A 19,535-nucleotide genomic window follows, 5' to 3' on the forward strand; every position below is an offset into this window, starting at 1 on the left:
TTTTTGTAAAAGGCAAATAAGACTTCCTGATGTCAAGATATCAGTTCTTCAAGGATTTAGAATCTCATTGGAGTAGTTATTCTGTAGATGCAGATCACAACTCTCTTATGTACTAGATAATCGGTATTGCTGTACTAGAAAAATTCAATGTCCTTTCGCTAACCTGGTGGGAAGCCTTTATGAACTTAGTGAGTTTTATTCTAGGTCAAAAGATGTATAATCCACCACCAGCTCTGTGACCGATGCCCTTCCAGCTTGATGGGACTTACCCCCCCCTTACTCTAGTCCTCCATTGATATAGACAGTGAAGTAACAGAATGGGATTTCAGTGAAGGAAGGTAGACACATTCCTAAGGATAACTGAACTGTCTGCCAAAGAAGTCCTTTGAAAATGCTGGTGGCTGTATTCAGTCTGCAACAGTTATATTTCAACAATAATTCCAGGGATGAATCAAATCAGGTGGGAGCTTTCATGTCTTTGGTTGCTACTACTCATTGGTTGTGACTGGAGGCCACTGCTGTGGGTGAGTAATGATTTATGGTGTGGTCAGAGCATTTCTTTTGAAGATGGTAAATAGTTTAATTATAATTCAAATTTTATTTAGCATCACAGGATATACCTGGAAAATCCTTATTTGTATAATGAATAAGGGGAAGCATTCTTTCAGAGAAATGGAAATGTTCTCCTTATTTTATTTTATGCTTTTTAAAATTCAGGATGCAAAATCCCTTAAAACATGATTTGACTATGATTGGTGGATGTCTACAAATATAACAATTTGTTGGGTCCATGGTCTAATCATTTATAATAAATGTTAGAACTTAGATAGCACTTTAAGGTTTGCAAAGCACTTTACAAATATTATCTCATTTTCAGGGCATGTTCTTCTTAACACCCTCTTACATCACATGAGATGTGGGCCCCTCAAAAGATTTTGGCCCAGCTATTCACATGGGAAAAACAAAGTGTTTGACTTCATAGGAAAAAGCCACGTATACGTATTTTCACCTAAAAAATAGGTTGTAAAAAGACTAGAAGGTCAGGTAGTTGATAGATTTAAACAACTAATGATAGATTAATAATGAGTCGTAGATCAAAAAAATCCTCATGTATTCTGGATTCTTCAACTTACTTTGAAACACCTTGCATTTTGTGCATTTTCAGCAGTGGAGAAACAAGATAGCTACATAAAGGTTATCTTCAAATGTCACAGTAGATAAGTAATCCAGGGTTCATTAAAAGACTCTTTCACAGACATTATTTGCAAAATACTAGGCAAATGGGGAATAATCTGGCTAGGCAATGTGGCGATAGGATTTGAATCTTTTTATCTATGTTATTAGGGGTGGCAGACAGAAAAAGAGGAGCGGAAGTTATAGCAAAAAAGTTATCACAATAAATTAAAGGGGTTAGTCTGTTTCATGCATGGGAGAAATTCATGCTTCCCCTACCAGTTTTCAGTGTATTGGTAATTTAATGATGTAGTAATAATGTGTGTGTGTGTGTGTGTGTGTGTGTGTGTGTGTGTGTGTGTGTGTGTGGTAGCATCTTTTACCATTCATGGACTTTTACTGTGTGTATGTTCGCCCTTCGTTGTCGAAGAACACCATGCCATCAGAGAAATGATGACATGACTAGCACTTGACTTTGTTTTGAGTGAGGGAGGGCTGTGCAGGTCACCAGCCTCACTTCTCCTCCAGAGCCATCTGAATCCAGTGACCAGATATTCATCAGCATGACTGGAGATGACCCAGGATGAGGTAATTGGGGTTAAGTGACTTGTCCAAGGTCACACAGCTAGTGAGTGTCAAGTGTCTGAAGTGAAGTATGAACTCAGGTCCTCCTGACTCCTGCACTGATGTTCTATCCACTGCACCACCCAGCTGCCCCTGGACTTTTACTGGAGTGTTAAGGGAGAATGTAGAACGGCTTCTCACATTGCATTATGTCACATCACATGTCACATGAAGATGTTGGTTGCCATTTAAAGATTTCAACTCAAGCAAAAATATTTAGATATATCTGAACAAAAATAAGGATGAAGATATACAGAGAAAAAAATTTTAAGCTGGCAATTCTTATCATGAAAGAGGGTAAAAGTGAGAAATTTAGAGAATTATAATATGGGAAATGAATAGGGAGGTTGTCTCTCTTTTTACAATTTCTTTTAAAAATAAATTACATTGATATCTTTTAAATTTTGATATTATCCAAATTTCTCCCAGTATCCCTCTCCTCCTTCTCCCAGAAAGAAATCTCATTTAAGAAAGAAAATTTTTAATGACAAAAAGCAAAATAGAAAGAAAAAAAATCACCTAAATTGATCATTACATCAAAAAAGCCTGAAAATGTATACAATATTCCACACTTATAGACCTCCTAACATTGCAAAAGGGCAACGGGAGGTGTCTTCTCATATCTTTTCTTTGAGGTCAGGCTTGGTTTTTTTTGTCATTCTTCAATGTTCCTTTTCAATTGTTTTGTAGTTCTTCTTCATTTACATTGTGGTGGTCATTTTATACATTGTTTTCTTTGTTCTATTTACTTCGCTGTCTTTCAGTTCCTGTAATTCTTTTCCTGTTTCTCTTTGTTCATCATGGTCATTGTTTCTTACAACAAAATAAATGCCCCATTCCATTGTGTTCATGTAGCACAATTTTCTTAGACATTTTCCAACCAATGGGCAACTGCTTGCTACCATAAAAAGTGCTGCTACAGAAATTTTGTTGTCCATGAGGAATTTCTTCTTATCAATAACCTCCTTGGTATATACGCTTAGTAGTGGAATCTATGACTCAAAGGGTATGGACATTTTACTAACTATGTAATTCCAAATTGCTCTTTAACTAACAACAGTGTCCCAGTGTGTCTCACTACAACTTCTCCAACTTTGTCTATTTACATATTTTCATATATCTCCAAATTTACTAGGGGTGAGGTGAAGTTTCAGGGTTGTTTTAGTCACAATTGTTTTATTATTAGTGTTTTGGAATATTCTTTAATATGCAACTCTTTTGAGAACCATTCATATCCTTTGATCATTTGTCTTTTGGGAATGGACATCCTTCTATCCCTCCTTCCCTCCCTTCAACCCTCTCTCCCTCTCCTTTTCTCCCCCTTTCCCACTCTCCCCCTTTTCCTCCTCCACCTGTATCTGTTAGTTTTCTGTGTATCCTAGGAAGCAAACTTTTTTTTGTGGGAAATCTATTTATAAAATTTTTCCTTTTCTGTCTTACTTTTTCCTGCTCAAGAATAGAGCTGGGCTTTGGCAAAATCTTAGGGATGATGTTAATCTGTTACTCTTCCTTCTCCTGTTTCTGTCTTTTGCAATTTCCTCTCATTTTCCCCAGTCTATATTACCTACTGTACAACCAAAATTTTTAGCATAATTCTTTACTTGATTTAGCTCTCCACATATCTTTCCTCACTACTTCCCCAATCAAAATATACTTCTTTGCTCCTTTGACCAATGTATTATGAAGGCACTGATTTTTGTCAAGTTGTTTAGAAGTTGTGTCTGAGTCTCCATGACTCTGTTTGGGGTTTTCTTGGTAGAAATACTGGAATGGTATGCCAATTCCTTCTCCAGCTCATTTTACAAGTAAGGACTGAGACAAACAGGGTTAAGTGACTTGCCCAGGGTCATACAGCTACTAAGTATCTGAGGCCGGGTCTGACCTAAAAAACATGAGTTTTCCTAATTCTAGCCCTGGTACTATATCCATTGCACCACCTAGCTGCCCCAAGGGCACAAAAAGATCATCATTATTATCATTAGATTTCGTGGTAGAAAGGATCTTAGATATTAAGAGGACTAGTTGTGTTAAACTCAAATTGAAATGATCCCAGTGAGTCACATATTGATTTAGAAAACCACAGATTGACCTCCATGGACAGAAGCTGGGAAGTACTGTTTTTGTCACAAATGTTCTCTATACATTTCACTTTTTAATGCCCCATCTCCACATAAACTCTCCTCTATTGGTAGGAGAATTTATGGTAGGTTTTGGAAAGAATGTTTTGTAGCAATTGTTTTTGCTTTACCACATTAATAAATACCTTTTGATAGAAGCTTATTGAAGCCATACTGACTAAAACGAATGGGAAGCATATTGGTAGGGGCTTGTGAGTGACAATCCTAGAAACCTGGCTCCTCAGGGCTACTCCTGCAACCTTGACAGAGTGGCAGTTGCCTTCTGGGGATTCCACCAAGCAAAACTAGTTGAAGTTAGAGAAGTAGTCCCAGAGATGATTTTACAAAATGAAGAAAGTACCTATTAGATCCTTGACTAAACTTATGTTCCAGCTATTAGAAGAAGTGACTATCCTTTTCTGAAATATATTGCTAGAAAATAATAATTTCTGGGAACAATGGGAAGGTACAATTCATTCCCAATTCAGACCACCTCTGGTTCTCACAAATTTGCTTCAGAATAAGTGAGGGAAACTGTCTGTAGAAGCAACTAGGCAAACCACTGATATATAATTTAGCTGTCTATGGCAATTAGAATTCTTCACATGTAAGAAATACATCCAACCTTCCAAGGGAAATCCTACATGAATACAATACTATTTGAGATATCAGTCCTTAGATGATATTATACATACTTGTACCATGTGTAATTTGCTTTGAATGGTATAGGAAATTCAGTGCTCTTAGGCAAATAGCCCTGCTGCAACAGGTCATGGACATCAGAGTCTGTGAAGCAAACATCACTATTGTTTGCCAAGCTCTATTGGCTCTATCTCAGTCCTAAAATAGAGAGTAATTAGCAAATAGAATATCCGGATATCAAAGAAAGCTGTCTGACCCAAATCAGTTTTCTATTCCTATTGGAGATAGATAATGGGAAATTGTATCATTGGTGATGCCAGTCTTTTGACTGATGCAAAAATTCAGTAATAGAATGGAATACTCATGTAAACAAGCCTTATAAGGAAAACATACATAGCTGGGCTGCTTTGATTGACCTGAGGCAGCACACTGGGTCACTAGCATTTAGAATCTCTTGCATTTCCCAAAGGCAGAAAGTCTGTTGCTTTAGAAGGAAACATTTCAAAAACATCCCTGTTTCAGAAATTAGAGCTAAGACCTGAAAACTGATTATAAAACAGTACAGTGTGTCTTCTTATTTCCCTTCAATGTCATTTAATTCAAATCTGCTCATTAGAGGTTTAGGGAAAATTTCTCAGTGCAATTATTTCAGGATCAAATTAAATATAACTACGCTCTGAAAAATACTCGCATTAAGTGCCCTTTAACAAGACTTCTAAGCAAAATGGGACAGGATGCCACTTCTGAAGAATATTTAGGAAGAATTCCTGGGATTAGACTATAAAAACAGAACAACACATTCTAGCCAACACACCGGATATTTTTTTGCTTTTCGCTAAACCAATAAAGCAGTGAAACTTATTGACATTTCTGTATAAAGCTATCTAGTTTAGTGGAAACATCACAAAAGCTTCATGTTTCATTTCTTCTAAGAAAATTAAGCAAGCTGGACCTAGGTGTGGCAGAAGAGTAGAAATGCTGGAGGAATTCTAAAGTAAAGCTAAATTAACTTTGGCGTTTAGATTGGTTCCATAAACACTAATTGGACATCTTCAATTACTGAGAACTTAGTCCTCAAATTTGGGTGCCAATTCAGGCATGATTTTAAATTCTTTGCATTCTATAAATATATTCTATTTATATTCTGTAAATGTATGTGCTTGATTGATGGCACTTATAGTTGCATTCAGAAAACATGAAGTATGTGTCTAAAACAAAACAAAGGTAGCAAAAAAACCCTATTTGTATTTTATAGTGCTTTTATTTTGTGCAACATTTTTCTTGAGTGTTTAATTTCCCTTAAATATTTATGAGGTAGGCAGATGCTACCCCCATTTATAAATGGAGAAACTGAGGTACTAAGGACAATTGAGTGACTTGATAAGACTAGATACGTAGTTATTAATGAAATTGAGAATAATGGTCATAATATTACCCAAATGAGAGAACAGTATTGTATGTGTGTGTGTGTGTGTGTGTGTGTGTGTGTGTGTGTGTGTGTGTGTGTGTGTGTGTGTGTGTGTGTTGGGGGATAAACAATATAGAAGTAGCCAATGCCGTCCGGAACATACCCATGCAATCAAAGAATTGTGAAAATGGTACTAAATGTTAGGGAACGCTAGTTTTGGATTACCTGTATTTATTGTTTAAATACTTATTACAGTGAAGTCAATTTTTTATTTTGCTTAAGCTTCTTTACTTTATTATTTTAAAATTTTATACTGTTTTTTTTTGTATATCTTACGCAGAACTTGCCAGAGTGCCTGACACATAGTACGTGTTTAATAAATGCCTGTTGACTTGTTGCTTTCCAACTGTTTTCAGGTGTCTTCACTGAAAGCTCCTTACGCTGGGGTGGAGAGCCCATTTTCGATTTTAAAAGAATTTTCTTTGTGACCATCATTCAATCTAAAGCCTAGAGTAGGCAGTTTGTGAATCAGTTGACTTTAGGGGATGCATGTAGGAATTCTGGGGAAATGAAGTGAGGGAAGGGGACATTCGTAGCTGGAGCCTGCTTAGGTCTAAATAATACCAACCCCAAAATACCACAGTGTAGTTATAGCTTGGTTTGACTGGCAGTGAGGGAAAAACACTCTCAGATTTAATGATGAGTAAAAGCATCCATGGTAAAAGTCAATGCCTAATAATCTCGAGAAGGAAAAATTCAAGAAACAGCAAGGATTTCATAAAGTTAAAGAAGAGAACACTAAAGGGGAGATGAATGAGCTTTTAATTTCTCCACATGCCATTTTATAATATTCAGTAACAGAGCAGGTTCAGGAAACACCATTGAAATAGTGCAACTGAATACAAAGACAAATGATTTCTCTGAGTATGAGCATCCAAAGCTCCATTCATTGCATGAGCCCTGTCCAGTATAATGATTTTGAGTGGAGCAGGAGAAGTAAAGCATCGGGCTCTTACTGGTTTGCAGAAGTGTCATGCATTATGTCCTGTGCAACTTTGTAGCAATTTTTCTTATTCCTAGAAAGAAACCAGCTCCAATTGGCTGTCATTCTTTTTTTTTTGTTTCCCCAAGCTCAGCAAACATTTTCTCATTTGCTCTTCATCTTCTCAGATCTTTGATCTTTCAAATTGTTTTTCCATTCTCTTAATAGTACTATTATGTAGCTCAGATGAGGACAATAGTAAAAGCTCACTAAAGGGGATGGGGAGAGACACAATAAACAGCTTGCTTTTAAGGGGCAAGAATCACGTCCAGGCAGATGCCATCTGGTCTTCACCTTCTTGGTTTCAGACCGAACAGTAAAAGACATATATATTTTTTGGTGATCTTTTTTTCGCAGGGACTGAGCCAATCCAACAAAACCTTTTCATACCACAGTCACATAAATCTACATACACGTTAAGTAGGTAGCACATTCTTACAAACCAATTAGAATTTCGTGTCAAAATTAACATTTTACTTATAATTTTCACTTAATGCCTTTCATAATTATTGAATCACACTCATAATAGTGGACAACTCTTGGGATTAATACTTTATCATTAAACTGTCATCAAATTTGACTCAGGAAAAAAATTTCACCACAATTTCTTCCTCAGAACAAAACTAAATTCCAGACGCATGCCAGTAATGTGCTTCAGACAGCATCCTCAACTTCACCTTTGTTATCCTCAGGATCTGTGATAGTTTCAACTGGCTTCAAACACTCCTTCAGTAGTATGGCATCTACCTGCTTCTCTTCATTTTCATTGGGCTCCTCATGGATCCATTGATGGAGGCAGTCCTGTTCTGAGTTGCTCCTGACATAACCTGGTAAATTCACATGGTTGTCAGGCTGTCTGTTGACATTCTTAGAAGCTTTGCCAGAGATTAGCACTAGGCGGGCACTTGTCACCATCTGAGACTGGCTGCTGCTACTATGAGTCATGTTGGTGAGCACAGAGCCATATCTATAGTTACCACATGGAGTTGTCCTTTTCCAGTCAACTGCCAGATTCCATCTGGTCCACGTCTTCTTGATTTCAGCTTGAACCTAGAGCAAAATGATTCGGTTACATTTTAAAAGTCATAAATAAAAACCTGCAAAGTTGTTTTAAGACTCTTTGCCAAAAATGGGTAAGGGGCCAAATAGAAATTGCTTATTGATAGCGAGAAGAAAACATCTGAGAATAGGTACAACAGAGAGCAATGCACCAAGTGAATATTTACTCCAAGTTGTGTAGAATGTGGGTAGAGGTGATGGGGGTAGTCTTTAGCTGGAAATATGAAAAACACCCATCATTGTTTCCCCAGGAGTACTGCAGGAGGGAGACAGTGAGAAGAAGGAATGTGTTAAGAATCGCAGTCAATGAGAAATTGGTTTCATTGGGTCAGAATTTATCCTCAGATTTCTGATTTTGTTTCATCATATTTGTTCTCCAGGCAAGGACTGATGTACTCTAGGAGAGGGTTACAGCATGCACCCCATTCTTAAAGTGCTCATGAAACTCAGTGGCATTTGAAATAGCATTTGCCATGACCTTTTTCCCCCTGGGGAAAAAATTAAAAATGAAACAGTAAACTAACATATATAAATATATGTATCTCAAAGGTACAAAACAAAAATTCTCCTCAAAGATTCAATGAGATTTACTTTAATTTAACACAGCATGCACCAGTCAATTTCCAAACCTTGGCTGTATCCAAAATAAATAGCATCAACAGGAGTCATAGTTACATTTGTTTATTTTGTCTTTTCTTTTCCAGGGCTTACATGAGATTTGTAACAGACAAAGGGAGAGAACCTAGAGCTTCCCCAAACCTAAGTAATGGAACTGCTTTAAATATCTAGGTCATAATTTGCCAACAGTTCTTGTTACTTTCTAGTGAACTAAAACTACCTACACTTGACCCACCACCAGTTTGTAACAGGAGCAGCTAACATGTGACAAAGAGATTTTGCTCATTAAAATACACATCAGAATTTCTTGAATTTGCACTCACCCTAGGTTTAAATGTGTGGGATATCATAAAGTAATGCTCAATACCCTTAGACTTTAGTTATATAATATTTTCCTGGAGGATTTCAGATCAGTGGTTGGCAAATTTAGCCACTGCTTTGAATTTAATGAATTTATCATATGTTACAATTATCTCTGTACTGGAACATATCTACTAGGTCCCATGGATAGTTAGGTGACACAGTGGATAGAGTGTCAGGCCTGGAGTCAAGAACACTTATCTTCTTGAGCTCAAATCTGGCCTCGGACACTTAATAGCTGTGTTACCCTGGTCAAGACATTTAACCTTATTTGCCTCAGTTTCTGCATCTGTAAAAATGAGTTGGAAAAGTAAATGGCAAACTACTCCGGTATCTTCTCCAAGAAAACCCCAAATGAGGTCACAAAGAGTTGGACACAGTTGAAATGACTGAACAGCAAAAACAACACTAGAGCCCAAGAGGATGGGGATCGAGTTCCATTTAGACAAGCCCATAGTTGGCACTTAACAAATGCTAGTAGACTGTCTGATTTCCTTTCATGCCTAGAACTGTGCTTTGCATGAAGCAGTTGCTTAATAGTGCTTCCTGAATCAAACTGTTATTGAATTGTACTAGGAATTGAAAAGTTTTATGGCCCCAGTATTTTGAAAACTTGAGATCATAGCTTCGTGGACTGAGACTTAGAAAGGGCAACAGAGGTCATCTAGTCCAATCTTCTCATTTTACAGACGAAGAAAATGAAACCCAGGGAGGTTAAGGGACTTGTTTGGGCTTGGACTGCTAGTACATGGCAGAGCCAGGATTTGAATCCTAGCCTTTTGACCTGAGTAGTACATCATGAAGGAACGTTGGTATCTGCTAAGCTTTGCTAATTTTCATTGGACTTTGACTTACTGGTCAAAAGTTTTATGGGGAAAATGACTCCTCTTTCTCCTTATCTCTTAATACTCAAAAATTATCACCTTTCTGAGGTGCCTTGAATGCTGTCACACCCTTAATGAATGCTGATTTCAACTTACCTCTCCATTGCAGTAACAATAGATTATAGAAACAAAGAAACCCTGTGAAATGAAGAACCAGGAAGTTAAGAGTATTCAGAGAAAGGAACAAATTATCACCCCTTGGCTATATAGATATAAAAATGATTCACAACTTTCCAGACCATATCATTATAGAACTAAAGCTTAAAGGAACCTTAGAAGGTATTTACTCTGGTTCTCTCAAAACACTAGAACGTTTATAGAAAGTAAATATGAGAGTTGGAATTTGAACTCAATTTAACTCAAGATTAAATCTCTGCATCCTACCACTCTTCTTAGGGGTATTTATTTTTTCCTTGGGAATCTAAATAAAAAAGACAAATGGTAGAACCATAATTTCATTTCTGAATTTATTCCCACTAGTTCCAATTGTGTTATGATTGAAAAACTATGCAGTATTTTTTTTTGTGATTCTTGGCTACTTGAAAAGGTATAATGATGGCATCCAGGAGGGTATAAAGTCAGGTAGAGTACTGAACTAAGATCAGTGTTGAGAGTTTCGACATACTCAACAGCAACATGGCATAAAGTCAGAAGACTTGACAAGGAATCACAATTCTGCCACTTACAAGATAAGTGAACTTGGCATTTTGCTTCTCTAAGCCTGTTTCCTCATCTGTAAAATGGGAATGATGATACTGGTTTTGCAAGGCAGAGCAGTTTACTGGATAGAAGACTTGATTTCAAGTCCTGCATTTGACACCAACATCTCAGTGCACCTAAGAATAACTTTGCCCAGTGGCATGAGAGGAGGGAATTTCCACACTTACAAAATCACCCTTCTGAACCCCAATTCAATGACAGCAGCAGCAGCAAAATCCTGACAGGTTTACCTATCTGTCTCATAGGATTACTATAGAAGCAAGTCAGTTAATCTACATAAAAACTTGGTAAAACCTGAGGCAAATGGAAGGAGTTGTTGAGTCTCTGCCCCATTTGAAAATCACATTTGATAATCACATCAAATTAATTTTCCACAAACAAATTGTTGCATGTCCTGAATTTGAATTTTGTTTGTGAGAAAGAGCTGTTGGAGGTGATGCTCTTATGAACAAAAATTGAGACAGATAAGCCTTGAAATCTATGGCATAAGTAGGAGTAGCATCATGCCCTTGCATGGTTGTGGGAGCTAGATAGCTTAGTCAAAAAGAAGCAAAAAAAGGAAGGAAAATTGGCCAAAACTAGGGCAAAACCCAAACATTGATCACCTTTCTGTTCTTTGTACCTGAAAGGAGTTAAAGAAGAGTTCACAGTGCATCCGGATCTGCCATCCTAATCCAGTGAAAGTGTGGGGCAGACACACAAACACAATATAATGGACCCCAAAGACAAAGATCAGAACCAAAGTAGACTTTGCAAGTTTTCTGAAAGAGAATGACAAGATTTTTTTCACCTTAGAATTAATTTGAATATCTTAAAATAAATACAATTTGCAGAAGATATAATGTATTAATTAATGAAGCTAGGAGTCTCTTTTTTTTTGTCTGCCTTACCCGTTCTCCAACTGAGCGATCATTATCTCTCATTCTTCCTTTTACCTCCAAATTGAAAAGTGGACTAGAGTCTCATTTCCTTTAACTCTTATCATTTGTTTTTCTTTAATATTGTTTTAGTCCTTCAACTTAATAGTTAAGGCTTTTTGTTTTTTTAGCAGTAAGGATTTAAAGTAAAAAGACTGGAATTTGGGCATGTCACTCCTACTCTCTAAACCAGTTTCTTTATTTGCCAAATGGGTATGATGAGAAATCTAATTCACTGAATTATCTTGAGGAAAATTTTTTGTAAAAGCCATGCCAATTTCAGTTGTAATACTATTTATACAAATGAATGCTTTTTCATTTTCCAATCATCCTTGATTGCTGAACTTAGGGGGTTAAGCATCAGGTCATGTATGGCCATTGTAATTACCCAGAACTCATTTAAAATATTTTTTCTTTTTTCCATTTATATTTTGGTTGTAATCATGTACATGGTTTTCCTGTTTGCTTCACTTTGCATCAATTTCTGTATCTTTCTCGTTCTTCTATGGATTCCTTCTAGCTATTGTTTCTCATGGCACAATAATATTCCATTATATTTATATTCAAATCTGGCCTCACACTCTTATTAGCTGTGTGACCCTGCACAAGTCACTTAACTTCAGTTTGCATCAGTTTCTTCATCTCTAAAATGGAACTAAGAACACCCACCTCCCAGAGTTGTGGTTAGGATAAAATGAGATAATAATTTTAAGTATTTTGCAAAGGTGAGAGTGTTATATAAATGCTAATTATTTCTTCCTCTTCTTCTTCTTCTCTTCCTCCTTCTCCTTCTTCTTTAAACTTTTTTTTTCCTGTATGTTGAACCCATATTTCTTTAACCTGCTTGGAGCATATGCCTAGCTGTAGGATCTTGGAGTCAAAGATTACCAGCAATTTAGTGACAGTGTAATTCTAAATTGCTTTCCATGTTGTCGTACTGATTCACACAGCTACTGATTCTGTCTGAATTTCCACAACTCCATTCATCATTGATAGTGTTTATCATCTTTGCCATTTTGCTGGTTGTGAAGCGATACCTTAGTATTACTTTAATTTCAATTACCTCCTCCTCCTTTTTTTTTTTTAGCTATTTGGAAATGTCATGCAACTGGTAGATTCCAGTTCTTTTGAGACCTATTTGCTCATATTCTTTGATCACTTATCCATTTGAGTGAATAGGCTCTTGGTTTTATATGTTCATTTGTGTTGGTTACCTACATATTTTAGATACAATATCTCTGTTAGTAATATTTGGTATGATTTTTTGGTATGATCCCCCTCAATGACTACTTCCTTTCTTTTTAGAGTAGTATTGTTTTAGTTTGTGCAAAAGTTTTCAGTTTCATGTAATCAGATTTCTCCATTTTTTATCACAGCTCTCCCAAATTTAGTTAAGAATGCTACTCCAGCCACAAATGTAAAAGAGAAGATCAGATATGTTTTTCTTCTATTTAAAAAAAACATTATGACATTTAACATTGTTATATATCAGGATGAAAATTACCGTGGTATATGGTGTAAGGTGCTCATTTAAATCTAATATATGCCAAATTGCTTTCTAGTTTTCATAGTAATTCTTAGAGTTCTTCATCAAGTAATTTATGTTTTGGAGTTGCTTGAACTTTGGGTTATTGAATGTTTCTGATAGCAGTTTATTTAATCTATTTCACTGACCTACTTTTCTATTTTTTTAACCAGCACAACTAGTTTTCATGATCACCGATTTAGAATATAACTTGAAATTTGGAAGTCCTACTCCAATGCACTTTTACTCCCCCACTTCTACTATTTCTTGTTCTTTCAAATGAACTTTACTATTTTTCATATCCATTTAAGGGATCCTGATAGTTTGATTGGTCTGAAACTATCTATTTATTAGATTATATAATACTGTTAGTTTTTTACATTGATGTACCATCCATGATTAGTTATTTTTTATTTCTTTAAAATGGTTTTTTAACAATTGTATTTATACTCATCTTAAATTTATGTTGGTAGATTGACTCCCAGTTATTTTATATATTTTGTAGTTATTTCATTTTTTTTTTTATTTTTAGAGGGGGGAGGTGAGGCAATCAGGTTTAAGTGACTTGCCCAAGGTCACACAGCTAGAAAGTGTCAAGTGTCTGAGACTGGATTTGAACTCAGGTCCTCCTTACTCCAGGGCCAGTGCTCTATTCACTGCACCACTTAGTTGTTTCATGCAGTTTTCTTCAATGAGTCTTCCCCTTCCATTATTTCCTCCTGCATTTTGTAATTGCTTCATGGAGTTGCAATAATTTTTACAGATTTATTTTATGACCTGCTCCTTTATTGAATCTGTTAATAGCTTCAATCAGGTTCTTTGCTCATTCTTCAGGATTTTCTGAACAAGTCATGGTGTTATCAGCAAATAGTTTTGTGTCTTCTTTGCCTATGTTTATGTCTTTGATTTTTTTTCTTACTATTTTGTTTTCCTTAGCATTTTTAGAAACGTCAAATTACAGCGAAGAAAAATGAGCATCCTTTATTTACTATTAAATTTATTGGTGTTTTCTATTGCATATATACTGGTTTTAATTTTAGATATATTTTTTATCATACTAAAATTCTAATTTTTTGCCTTTTGAGCCCAGTGAGACAAAATTTACAAGGCAAAAAAATTAATAGAAGATTAGAGGAAGGAAGATTTGGCATATTTGTTCTTAAGAGTATTTGTCAGGCAGTGCTCTATATTCTACATGATATATTCATACCTCAAATGGTTTTTGGATAAAAAAAGCCCTTTGATGGTTATACTTTAGAGGATTTCTAGCATAACCATTGTGTTTTGCCAAAGACTTTTTATAACTCTATTGATATAATATATTTTGAATTTTTAAGTTTTTAACATGGCTATATTCACTCTTTTCAAGTGTTGAAGCATACTTCCATTACTAGTTAAAATCCAATTTGATCAAACTAAATAATTTTTTATATATATATTGATGTTGTCTTTTTGTTAGCATGATTTTTAAAACATTCAATTGAATATATATTTACTAATGATTGCCCTGATTTTTCTTACATCTCCCCAGTCTTCTTATGTCATTCTCATCACATTCTTCTTTTATTCTCCATAAATTACATGTTTTCATTATTCAAAATTCATCTTTCGAACTCTTTCCTTCAGAAAGACTCGCTGGAATAAATGTGGATACTATTTGATTTTTCCTATACCAGCTCTTTGTTTTATATCTCATCTCTGAGAGACTTTAAACCCTTTGAAATCAGAGACTTTACTCTCTCTATGGGATATCACCTAATTGCTGCTTCTCTAATGCCAGCCACTCTGTGGGCACTCAGTACATTTTAATTGAATTGAATACAACAGAGAGGAACCGCATTAATTTTTCCTGTAGTTATTTAGAATCTTTATATAACATATTTAAATTGCATTCCATCTCTCTAGGGCAGGGGCTTTAACCTGGAGTCCACCGACTTCTAAAGGGTTTGGGAATTACTTTTGGGGGCCTGAGAAGTTGATGAAGAAAAATTATACCTTCATTTTCACTTATTGCTGACAGAAATTTAGCTCCCAGTTATGAATTTAAAAATACTATTCTGCTGTCATCACTTTGTATCACTTAGTTCGTCTTCTCATAACTTCTCTTAATTATTATTTCTTATAGTACAATATTATTCTATTGCAGTCATGCATCATGATTTATTAACTTTTTTCACTTATCTCTAATTGAAATTTAGTCTCCCAGTAGGAAATAAAAAAAACAAAACAAAACATCATTCAAAGAAGGAGTCCATAGGCTTCACCAGACTGCTCAAGAAAAGATTTAGAATCCCTGTTGTAGGGTAAAATCATAAGTCTCTCTGAGGTGTTTTGTCAAAACCAAACCTGCTTTACATTTTTCTTTCTGGATGAAATCTGAAGTAAAATATTTACAAAAATTCAAATTAGATCTATATTTTATGTGAAAAATCTTAAAATTGAGTACCTCAAGAACAATTTTGTAAAAGTAAGGTGAGAAATTTACCTCACAAATATTACATTCTTCTTCACTTTTCCTAATGGGTGTCACTAAGATGGAGTTTAGTGATCAGATTTTCCAGGTCTGGATTTGCATCTTAACCCAAGTTGCTACAACATCCTAGAAGCAGTATGTTGATTTGCTTGGCAGTCCTAGCTCTACACATAAGCATAACATTTGCCTAGTATACACCATCTTTATAGGCAGGCTTTGTAGATAGTTCTATTAAAGATTTAATTACCTATAAAATTAATTATTATTAATTAATTTTTATTAATATTTATTATTTATATATTATATTAATTAATTACCTAGGAAATGGTTAAAGAAAGTACCCATAGAGAAGGACCTGGAAGAATCACAACATGAATGCAGAAATTAAAGTTATTGGGGTCTTCTTGGGAAGGTAGATAACACATTGTGTAAGTAAAACTCAGAGGAAGGACAATTTTAGTTTCCAATGCTTGAAAGATTCAATGCTCAAAGTATTAAAAAGTTAGGATTATTTTTCCATGACAGTTTGAATTTTAAATATATCTTGTTCTTCTAGAGACGAGGATTTTAATCTTCTGTTGTCTTGCCAAAGGATCAACAAGATAATTTAAAAAAAAAAACTTTTTATCTTAAATTTTATAGATTCCTCTATTTATTCCCAGCATATCAACCTTAGAATAGCTGAGTTAATTTCATTTCAGAGTAAGTTTCAACATAGCATACTACTGTTTATAAGAAGGGGATGTTCATTTTTAGGTGTCATAATTTGTACATGTGTTTGAGCTCCTACTTAATTCTGATGCTTTCCCAGGAGACCAGATCGATGCTTATGAGATAAAACCAGTATTCAAGAGGGAAGTATTTATTAAAATGTATTTTAAATCTCATTTATGCATTATTATTTTTTAATATGAATTCATTTGTTATATGAGAAAGAATGTGAAGACAGATATTTTGAAATAAATATAATATTTGAGTAATATACGAATTTAGCCTATATCAGCACAAACCTTCATTTTTATGCATTTGTTTACTTTCAAAGCAAGAATTGCACCAGGATAGAAAATATAAACACCCACTGACTACTTCAGCCTTTTTGTTTGTAGGATGAAATCCCAGTGAATAAGGTCTCAGAAGTGGAACAATTAATGAAGTTCCACAGTCAGTACAGAGAGTATGGTGATAAAAAATCACTCCTTTCTCCAGAAGTTCCACCCATCAGTTTGTTCATACCATCCAACATAATCATCGTGAATTCCTTATAAGAAAAAAAAGAGATTTATTGACTGACTTGCAGAGGGAAAAATGACTATATTGGCCCAAGAAATAACCCAATATATATTTTTAAAAGGGTCATTTCAAGTCAGGCTTCTGAGCAAGGGAATGAAAGGCTTGGAGAAAGATGAAATGAGCATGAACATTTCTTGGTAACTCACAAGGAGTCAAGAATACTTGCTGATTAGAAAGAGCCAATTAGAACTTAAAGAAAGCATAATCACCCTATGTATTTGTATCAAATTATCATGTGGAATGTCATTGGCCAAACCCCCTTCCCTGGAATGATATCATTTCTCCCTTCCACTTCCCTGGATGTTTCTCTCTCTACGTGACTCAACTCCAGGATCACCTTTTGCACGAAGCCTTTACTGATTCCCCCACAATTACTAGTATCCTTCCTCCCAAACTACCTTGCATTTAACTATATTAAATGTATTTATACTTATTCCCCTTGTAGTTTTTCTGCATACATTTATATATATATATATATATATATATATATATATCTGCTTCTCACTGTTAGAAAACTTTAGAGGTGGGATTAATTCATCCTTTGTATTTCTATCCCATTATATTGTAAGCTCCCTGAGGGCAGGAACTATCTTTTGGCTCTTTTTGTGTCTGCAGTGATTATCACAGTGCCTGACACATAAGTGCTTAACAAATATTTATTGACTGACTAATGTTTAATCAATGATTGTTTGTTAACTGATAATGGATAATTTTAGTTTGAAGGCTTAGATCAAGAGTGGTTAGGATGCTTCTGTCTTTGTAAAGAGATGAAGAAATATTTATTGCAGGTCTAAACAATCAATTAACAATCATTTATTAAGTGGTTATTTTGTTTCAGACACTGTGCTAAGTTCTGATAAAAAAAAATGGAAGTAGTCCCTGAACTAAAAGAATTTACATTCTAATGCAAGAGAAACACATACATAATTAGGCATATATAAGAAACATATGGAGTAGATAAAAATTGACTTTGAATGGAAGGGACTAGTAAATGGGGAGGGGGAAAGAGGAGATTGGGAACGGTCATCTGTCTAAGGTAGCATTTGAACTGAGTCTTGAAGGATGCCAAAGATTTAGAGGTAGAAAGCATCTTGTAGATCAGAGAGCTCAAAAATGAGGGTTCTCAGGCTTGGGGAGATGAAGTGATTCACTCAAGGTCCCACACGTAAGGTAGTAAATATCCGAGCTAGAACTCAAACCTAAGATCCTTTCTACTATTCCATATGATGAATTAGAGTAGCAAGTACCAGCATTCTTTAAAGGAGCATCTCCATGGTAGCAATTAGTTTCTGTTTAGGAAAAGAAATTCTAGCTCTAGTATTAGTTGGAGGAACACTCCTCAGAAAAACCACTTGTTTTATACGTGGGGAGGGTTAGTCAAATTCTCCCAAAATACAGCATCCTAAACCAAATATGAAATTTAATATTTTTTGCTTTAGGTAAGATTACATATCTGAGACTTCATTTTTCACTTGGGTGTAAGAGAAAAAGGGTTAGAGAAGGCAGAGAAAATTGAGCATAGGTAGGCATGAGCAGGAAGATGGCAGAGTAAGCAATATAGAGGCAGAACTGTATATTATTTTCTGTTCTCTCCCCTTTATGAGATGTGGAATATGGCATCATTTTTATTACCAGTGAGGTTTTTATTGCCAATGATGTTAAGATCATATCTAAGGAGTTACTTAGTGAAGGAACAAATATTTGCTCCATGACTAAGCCTACATTAGCTACTATGTGACTATCATGGGGAGGGGCTTTAGGGCTAAAACATATCATGTTTCCTCTGGATTTCAGAGGTCTTCTTCCCGTACTCCCAGACAAAACATTACCCTAATAACTGATTACGGATACTGAGCTATCTAATGTTTTTTAAGGCTATTTTTTTCTCATGTATTTGTCCACTTAAACATTTCGTAAGAAGCAAAACAGGCTGAGGGCATGTGATTTTGGCCAAGTTACTTTTATTAAATCTATGGAAAGAGGATAACACTTTGATATGTTCTCTTAAGGGCTTTTCATTAAATTCTCCATTAATCTGATGGTAGATCTAGGACTCCTATTTAGTTTGAAGGCTTTGATTACAGAAGTAAATATTCAAGTTTTCTTCTTCATTATCTAAGGGTGAAGACCACAATCAGTGTATCTGAAGGTTCTTGAAACATTATGTTGGACTAAGTAGGCTCAAAGAATGGGTGCAACGCCCTCAGATTTCTTCTATTGGATTGTCTAACCACATTAGAGAGGATACAGGAGAAAGAATGGTGAAAGTATTTGAGGGACTCTGGAATCATGAACAAGAGCTGAAATTGAATTTGAGAGTATTTGAGAAAGACCCAAGTTCAGAAAATGAGCTAGAGCTGAAGAAAAAAGAGTAGGGTAGGAAAAGGGAGAGAGTTAAGTGACTTAAGGAGATGGAGAGCAGACAAAGGAGAAGAATGAGAAGATAACTGATATCACAAAGTAAGACAGTGGTCAAGGAGAGAAAGGAAAGTTTGACTGTGACCAGGAAGTTGTTAATGAGGTGAGAAGAAAAGTGATAACTCTGGATTTGAAAGAAGCCCATAAGCAGATCGCAAGGACAATTCTCCAAGGGCTTCAGTGTGAAAACAAAACAAAAAAGATCATCATCATCACCATAATGGAAAAAGATGATATCTCTGATAGTAAGACATCATGAGGTGGA

The 19,535-nt window shown here is 35.4% G+C and overlaps 1 protein-coding gene across 1 annotated transcript in view; it reads right to left on the reverse strand.

Moving 5' to 3' along the window:
• Nucleotides 1–6,768: 6,768 nt before the first annotated feature.
• Nucleotides 6,769–19,535, reverse strand: part of PTH2R (parathyroid hormone 2 receptor) — a 129,492-nt gene continuing 116,725 nt past the window's right edge. The window contains exons 11-13 of the mRNA XM_072617433.1: nt 11,270–11,408; nt 10,024–10,065; nt 6,769–8,056 (exon numbers count right to left, since the gene is read on the reverse strand). Of these exons, the coding sequence (XP_072473534.1) occupies nt 7,661–8,056; nt 10,024–10,065; nt 11,270–11,408 (577 nt within the window). The 3' untranslated portion in view covers nt 6,769–7,660. The remainder of the gene's footprint in view (nt 8,057–10,023; nt 10,066–11,269; nt 11,409–19,535) is intronic.

This window comes from Notamacropus eugenii, chromosome 6 (genome assembly GCF_028372415.1).
Source record: "Notamacropus eugenii isolate mMacEug1 chromosome 6, mMacEug1.pri_v2, whole genome shotgun sequence".
Lineage (NCBI taxonomy): Eukaryota > Metazoa > Chordata > Mammalia > Diprotodontia > Macropodidae > Notamacropus > Notamacropus eugenii.